The sequence below is a fragment of the Camellia sinensis genome, chromosome 8, assembly GCF_055761805.1.
Source record: "Camellia sinensis isolate YWXY chromosome 8, ASM5576180v1, whole genome shotgun sequence".
In the NCBI taxonomy this organism is placed as follows: domain Eukaryota; kingdom Viridiplantae; phylum Streptophyta; class Magnoliopsida; order Ericales; family Theaceae; genus Camellia; species Camellia sinensis.
In genome coordinates, this window is record NC_138968.1 from 152,697,274 (window position 1) to 152,704,684 (window position 7,411).

At 34.6% G+C, this 7,411-nt stretch overlaps 1 protein-coding gene and 1 long non-coding RNA gene across 3 annotated transcripts; one reads left to right on the forward strand and one right to left on the reverse strand.

Annotated features, from left to right (window-relative positions):
• Positions 1-1,237: 1,237 nt before the first annotated feature.
• On the reverse strand, positions 1,238-3,437 carry LOC145797219 (uncharacterized). Of its 2 annotated transcripts, none has more exons than XR_014338469.1 (2): positions 2,801-3,437; positions 1,238-1,856 (listed from the first exon to the last, which is right to left on the reverse strand). It is a non-coding gene; the product is annotated as an uncharacterized LOC145797219 (long non-coding RNA). The 2 variants fall into 2 exon arrangements; XR_014338470.1 differs by having other exon boundaries at positions 1,238-1,900.
• A 1,626-nt stretch (positions 3,438-5,063) lies between these two features.
• LOC114271054 (tyrosine decarboxylase 1) lies at positions 5,064-7,120 on the forward strand. The gene has a single exon (XM_082883829.1). It carries the CDS (start codon positions 5,157-5,159, stop codon positions 6,648-6,650), a length of 1,494 nt encoding a protein of 497 aa, XP_082739955.1. The 5' UTR covers positions 5,064-5,156; the 3' UTR covers positions 6,651-7,120.
• The last annotated feature ends 291 nt before the right edge of the window (positions 7,121-7,411 follow it).

The window sequence follows — 7,411 nt, forward strand, 5'->3', positions numbered from 1 at the left end:
ATCGTGAGCCAGTAATTGCAGTGCACCTATGGTAATTGATGTTTGACAATAACATACTCTGTAATGGAGGTTTTAATATGGAGCTAGGAAAATGATATATAAGCTCATTTTTTAGATGTAGTGATGTATTAATAAAATAATTAGTTATTTTAATATAATGACACATCATTGAATTCAAAATGAGTCTAATTTTTAGATTTGAATAACAATACTTTATAGAATAATGCTATAATAACCATTTAATTCTATTATTTTTTTAATATCTGTATAATAAAGTAGGATGGTTTTTGAATTTGTTCTACACATTTGTCTTACTAGGACATTTGGATTGTTCAGATCTATTCAAACTACAAAACAACAGCTGTGATGTATCCTACTTTCCCGCTTCACTCTTTTACTTTTTTCTTTTCTCACCCATCGTCCCATGATCCTATGAATAATCTCATGAATGATCCCATGATCTCACCTTCTTCATTTTTTTTTATTTTTTTATTTTTAATTTTCTCTCCTTTTTTATTTTCCTCCCTATCTATTTAATTTTTCTTCCTTCTTTTTGTTTACTTATTTTTATTTATACCTTGCACGAGCATACACTAGTCATTTAATGTGTTACTCCAGTCGTTGGCATTGTGTTGGCAATATACATTACTAATATTGTGTTGACAAGTTAAAAAACAGATATAATATGATCTAAAAATATAATAAGTATAACATTATTATTTAACTTGACAAATTTTATTTGAAAAAATAACTTATCAAAGCGAAGTGGGGTAATAATTTGTAAATTAGTAGGATGGATTTGAAAATAAATGGTCAAAATTATTGTCCAATTTCATTCTTAATGGTCGTAATTGAACTATGTTTTACCTTAATTATCCTAAACAAGTTATTTGTGTACACATGGCCCAATCTGATTGACCAATTTGATTTAACATTGTTCTTCATTTTTTGTCATTCCCTAACTTTCCAACTATTGGTCCAGTGGCCTAATCTAATTGACCAATTTGATTTCGTACTGCCTTCCACGTTTTACCATTCCTTAATATTCAAATTATGATTTTGTTTGGTCATTAATTCTCTTCTGAGTAATAGGAATCATGTCAATGCTACAACCATGATTATTTTTATCATAGGTTAATTTATTTGTCAGCACTTCTTAGTGGTGAAATCTTTGACATTAATATCACTATCGTGTTAATAAATAAGATACTAATGATGGGACTCATTACATTAAGAATTTTGCTACGTAACTTGAATTTTATTTTGTCTGAATGGTTAAAATTTTAGCTTGTCAATAAATCGGCGGGTCATCCGGCCAGTTGTTCAATAGATCATTTGATAAGAAGACTGACAACAGCGATCGACAAGGTACCAATCGTGGTAGGCAAGTATTTCATCGGTCATCCAGGTGATTGTTCGACTGGCCCACAGACAAACACAAATTTAGATCATTCAAGCAAGCTCAATTTGAACTACCAATCTTTATTTTTAGTAATGGTAGAACTGACTGACTCGATGGTCAATTTGATCTAAACGATTGCTTGTCACTTCATGACGTGTTTAAGTATTCACATAAAACTTACCAAATTGTTGAATTAGTGAGTTCTGAGCAGCGACAAATGTATCGAATTGATTACCCAATGCATTGAACTGATTAGCCATTTGTTGTGCTCATTGAATGCGCTAATTGTGTCCTTCTTGTTCCATTGCCAAATAATCATTCTAGTATTGCGGTTGTTCCTTTTGTTGCATGGCATTGTCATGGGGGTCTTCGGGAGCATCAGCTATTGGTGCATTTGTAACATTTAGAGATCCCAATAAGTTTTCAGTGCTACCATCTTGGATAAGTGTGTACTCTGAAATCAGTGAAGTGATTTTAATCTCTGCTTCACCAACAAGTCTAAGATGAAAAGTTTTGAAAATTTTGATTAGTAGAGCTCCAAAAACTAGTGATCGGCCACTGATAGTATCAAGATTTGCAACTACCATTTCCTTCAGTAATATGTAGCATAAATCCAATTTATGTCCAACTTCAAAACAATAGTAAGCATTAAAAATTGGAACCACATCAAAATGTCATTTTTTTGGAGTGACATTTTCTACTATAAATTGGTGGAGAATACGAAGGTAAGGTTTCAAATGTTTTGCTTGTAAATTACTGCCGGTAAATCGCCTCTCACAAATTGTAGTATAAACTTCACTTATATCACTAACAATGTTAACTAGGTCAGACCCACTCTAAAAATGGATTTGCAAATCCTCTGGCTGAACTCCAATAATTTGTGCCAAAGTGTGGATATTTAATGTTATTATTTTACATTTGACATAAGATGTAAGACTATTTTTTCTAGCTTGTCCCTCAGTAGGTCTCAAATGAACATAAAATAAATACATAAGAAGTGGATATACTTTTTGTGGTAAATTGATTAAATTTAGCCACCCCTTCGTCTCAAGTTTGTTCACCAACAGATGATCATATTGATGAGAAAGCTTTACCCTTCTCCCGGTGACAATTGATCGATTGCAAAATTGTTCAAGGCTTGTTCATGATTGTAAATGAGAAAATCAGTAGTTAGATAAGCTTGAATTTTAGACAGTTGGCGTGGTTGAGGGTTAGAGGTTTCGCCATGTTCGGGTCTTACTTTTTTGGTTCTAGGCATGACTTCTGAATATATAGTAAAGGCCAAGCTGATTATGCAATGTCAATGTGAATGGTGAATACTGGAGGTGGTAAATTAGTGGAGGTGAGGAAATAGTGTGAAAAGGTAAGCAAATTGGTATGACAACTGAAGCCTCATACCTTAGTGAGGAAATGGTATGAACGGGTAAGCTCTTGGTGTGAAAACAGAAGTCAGCCTTTATGAAAATTATGAGCAGGTGCTGCCGGTTGACTGGCCAGAAGACCCCCCAGTTGACCTCCCAGTCGACCAGTTCTAGGTAGCTAGTTCTTGGCTTCTGTTTCGTGGATCAGAAATTGCTCAAACCTCGTCCTCTGTTCAGCTTCTGCTCAAAAATTGCTCAACGCTTGTATTCGGCTTGTGCTCTGTGAATCAGAAATTGATCAAATCTTGTATTCGACTTCCGTTCATGAAGAATACCGAAATTATTCGTACATATATAGAGTGAAGTAATGGAGGGAAGTAACGGAGGTGGAAGGTGATATTAATTTAGGCAAGTGGTGGAGAGAAGTAATGGAGATGGGTATATGTGGATCAAAAGTTGGTGGTCGTATTGAAAAGAAGTTGGTGGTTGTATTGAAGTGAATTTCGGTAGGTGGTGGACAGAAGGAATGGTAAAGATATAAATGAATAATTTTTTGAATTGAATTTTAAAAAGAGTTTGGTTATGAGTATTAATAATTAATCTTTTTGCATTGAATTTTAAATTGAGTTTGGTTGAGTGTTATTTTTTTTTTTTGGTTAATAATTAATTTTTTGAATTGTATTTTAAAAATAATTTGGTTATGAGTGTTATTTTTTTGTTAATAACTAATTTTTTTAATTAAATTTTAAAAAGTGTTTGGTTTTGGGTGTTATTTTTTTGTTAATAATTAATTTTTTACTTGAATTTGAAAAATAGTTTGGTTATGACTGTTGATAAGATTTTTCAATAGAATTTTGAGTTATCTATTTGATTGCCAGTTATAACTTTTTTAATTAATGGTTTGGCAACTCTTGAAAAAGTCAAAAAGTTGCCAAAAAAGTTAAAAAGTTATCACTATTTACCAAAAAAAATATTAAAAAAATAATACTCCATCCGTCCCAAAATATTAGTTCCTTATTCCATTTTTCATTGTCCCAAAATATTAGTCCCTCTTCAAAAATCAAGTACAAAAATAATATAAATTTCCTATTTTGCCATTCTTTTAAATTAATAAACAATATAAAAAGTATAATTATGACATTGATATTTCCAAAAAATGTACTATCAAAAGGATAATTTTAGAAAATCAACTTTTTTCAAATGTAATAATTGTACTACTAAAAAAAGTTAGATTCCCCAAAAGAGACCGTTATTTTGGGACGGAGGGAGTATACAAATATTAATTTAAATGGTAAATTAATGTAAAAGTTCACTCTGACCAACCCATCAACGTACGGACACGTCAGTCACTTGCAATGAAAGGAAAAACAAAAAATAATAACATGTGTACATTCACTTATTTGCATGGTAAAGTTGGGCCTGTGGGGGCCCACCATGGGTTTTGTTTTGATAATCCGAACCGTGCAATATGTAGAAATCATCTAGTACTATATGCCTGTAAAAAATCACGTCTATCGGATATCACTAACTATATGATCAAATCAGTTTTGTATAAAAATTGGATAGTATTATAGTTAACAGTTAACAAAGAAAACTAACACGATCAGATAGTTATTGATATCCAATCAACGTGATTTTTTACAAGCATGTAGTATTCAATGAGTTCTACACATTGAACGGTTTCGATTAGAAAAACGGGACCCGTGGTGGGCCCTCATGGGCCAAACAACAACGTTCAATCAAAACCCGAGAAGTAGACAATACTTTCTCATCTACTCACCCAACCAGCCACCATTGCCATTCCGTACGCCTCCTACCTACCTTCTCCTACACTTATTTATATATATTTTTAATACACATTTTTTCATAAAAAGTCAAAAAGTTAACCCAAACATTCATATTTTTTCAACTTTTTAGTCCAAAAAGAAAAAAAGTGCACTTATTTAGAACACCCCAAACAACCCCAGTTTTAAAAACTCTTTTCAAAACTCATAACCAAATAAATTTTCTTATTGCACATGTCACATCAAATATTCAAAACTCAATTCAATACTTAACTCAAAACTCTTTTCAAATCTCATAACCAAATTAAATTTCTACATTTAAATCATAAATCTAAAACTCACAAACTCAAAATATAATTCTATTATCAAATCATAATTTTAAAACTCTACCAAAAACAACCTTGGGTTTGAAGATGAACGCACGAATGTTTTCGTTCCTTACTGGTTGACGGTCCTGTTTTGTAGCTCAAAGTGGTAGTAATTTTAGTTGTCTATATAAAAGAATGCTTAGTGTTGCTACAAACACCACCACCTAAAATACAATACACCACTTTTCTCTTCCCTTCTCTTCTTCAAAGTTCAAAAATCCAAACTCACCAATTTCACCAAATGGGTAGCCTGCCAATAGATCTATTCAACCCTTTAGACAATGAAAATTTTGTCGATGAATCATCTAGAGTTCTTGAATTCATAGCCGATTACTACAAAAATGTTGAGAATTACCCAGTTCGAAGCCAAGTCAAGCCCGGTTATCTTCAAAAGCTATCTCCCAATTCAGCCCCCTACTTTCCAGAGTCCTTAGAGACTATCTTGGGAGACATTCAAACCGACATATTACCGGGCTTAACTCACTGGCAGAGCCCCAATTTCTTTGCCTATTTTCAAGCCAATGCAAGCACTGCTGCTTTCTTAGGAGAGATGCTTTGCACTGGCCTTAACGTCGTTGGCTTCAACTGGATATCTTCCCCGGCTGCCACTGAACTTGAAGCCATTGTCGTGGACTGGATGGGCAAAATGCTGAAGCTTCCACAGTCGTTTCTCTTCTCTGGCGGAGGTGGAGGTGTCTTGCATGGTAGTACATGCGAGGCCATAGTCTGTACTTTGGCTGCTGCCAGAGATAAGGCTTTGAATGAATTGGGTGCCGATAAAATCACCAAATTGGTGGTGTATGGCTCGGATCAAACGCATTTCACCCTCCAAAAGGCCTCCAAACTTGTTGGAATTAATCCTAACAATTTTCGCGCGATCAAAACATCAACGTTGACAAGCTTTGCACTAGCACCGGAAGATGTTAGAGCAACGATGGAGGCAGATTTGGCATCCGGGTTGGTGCCATTGTTTCTCTGTGCAACTATAGGTACCACTGCATTAGGTGCTGTGGATTCTCTAGAGGGACTCGGACAGGTGGCAAAAGACTACGAAGTTTGGTTCCACGTGGACGCTGCTTACGGGGGCAGTGCTTGTATCTGCCCGGAATTCAGGCAGTATTTGAATGGAATTGAGCTTGTTGATTCCATTAGCATGAATCCACATAAATGGTTTCTCACCAACATGGACTGTTGTTGCTTATGGGTCAAAAACCCAAGTACATTGGTTGATTCTCTATCCACAAGTCCTGAGATTTTAAGAAACAAAGCCACTGAGTCAAAGAAAGTAGTGGACTATAAAGACTGGCAAATCGCGCTGAGCCGGAGGTTCAGAGCCTTGAAGCTGTGGCTTGTGATAAGAAGGTATGGTGTGGCTAACTTGATGGAACACATCAGAAGTGATATCAAACTAGCCAAGAAGTTTGAGGGATTCGTTGTGGAAGATGAAAGGTTTGAGGTGGTTGTGCCGAGGAAGTTTGCGTTGGTGTGTTTTCGGCTGAAGCCGAGGAGGCGTGAAGAAGATGGGTCGAAGCTGAACTGGAAGCTGCTGGAGGAAGTGAATTCGAGTGGAAAAGCTTTCATGACCCATGCAGTGGTGGATGGTACATTTCTAATACGTTGCGCGATCGGAGGGACATTCACTGAGGAACGACATATTGATGGGTTGTGGAAGTTGATTCAAGAAAAGGCTGCTGATCTGTTACTATTCAAGAATGGTTGCAATATAGAAGAGTAGACTTGTATGTTTCCTATGAGAAGCATAATATATACTACAATAAAGGGCAAATTACATATACACCCCTCGAGGTTTGGCTAAATTACAGATACCCCTGAGGTTTCGGAAATTACATCCCGTCCCCTGAGGTTTGTATTTTCATAACAATTTGCCCCCTGAGGTTTATATTTCATAACAAATTACCCCTTAATTTCTTATGCAAATATAGCATTCAGGGGGGAATTCGTAATTTCTCAAACCTCAGGGGCATCTGTAATTTAGCCAAACCTCGAGGGGTGTATATGTAATTTGCCCTACAATAAATTATATCCGGATTAGTCAGAGTTTGAATCCGGATTAGTCAGAGTTTGAATCATATTACAATAAAGGACAGTGCTAAATTGCCCGAGACAATGTCCCCACTATTGGGCCCGAATGATGGATTGCTTATGTGGCACTGATATGGAATATATATATTTTTATTTTATTAATTTTTTTATGATATTATATTTCGTTGTTATTGATGATATATGATTTCTTAAATTATTTTATCAATTTTTTATTCTAATAAATTCTATGTCTTTAATAATATCAGTACTTAGTAGATTTTGTAAAAAATTACGTTGTTATTGGCAGTTTACTATTAATATTATTACTTAATTACGATCTAACAACAGATCTTGGATATAGAAATGGTGAAAAACACTCATAAAAAAAATATAAAAAAAAACTATTTATTATTTTACTTCTTACATTATTAAGATATTTCGATTTTAAGCCCA

What these genes read in the sequence shown, in the direction of transcription:
- LOC114271054 (XM_082883829.1), top strand. Translation starts at nt 5,157, where the DNA reads ATGGGTAGCCTGCCAATAGATCTATTCAACCCTTTAGACAATGAAAAT.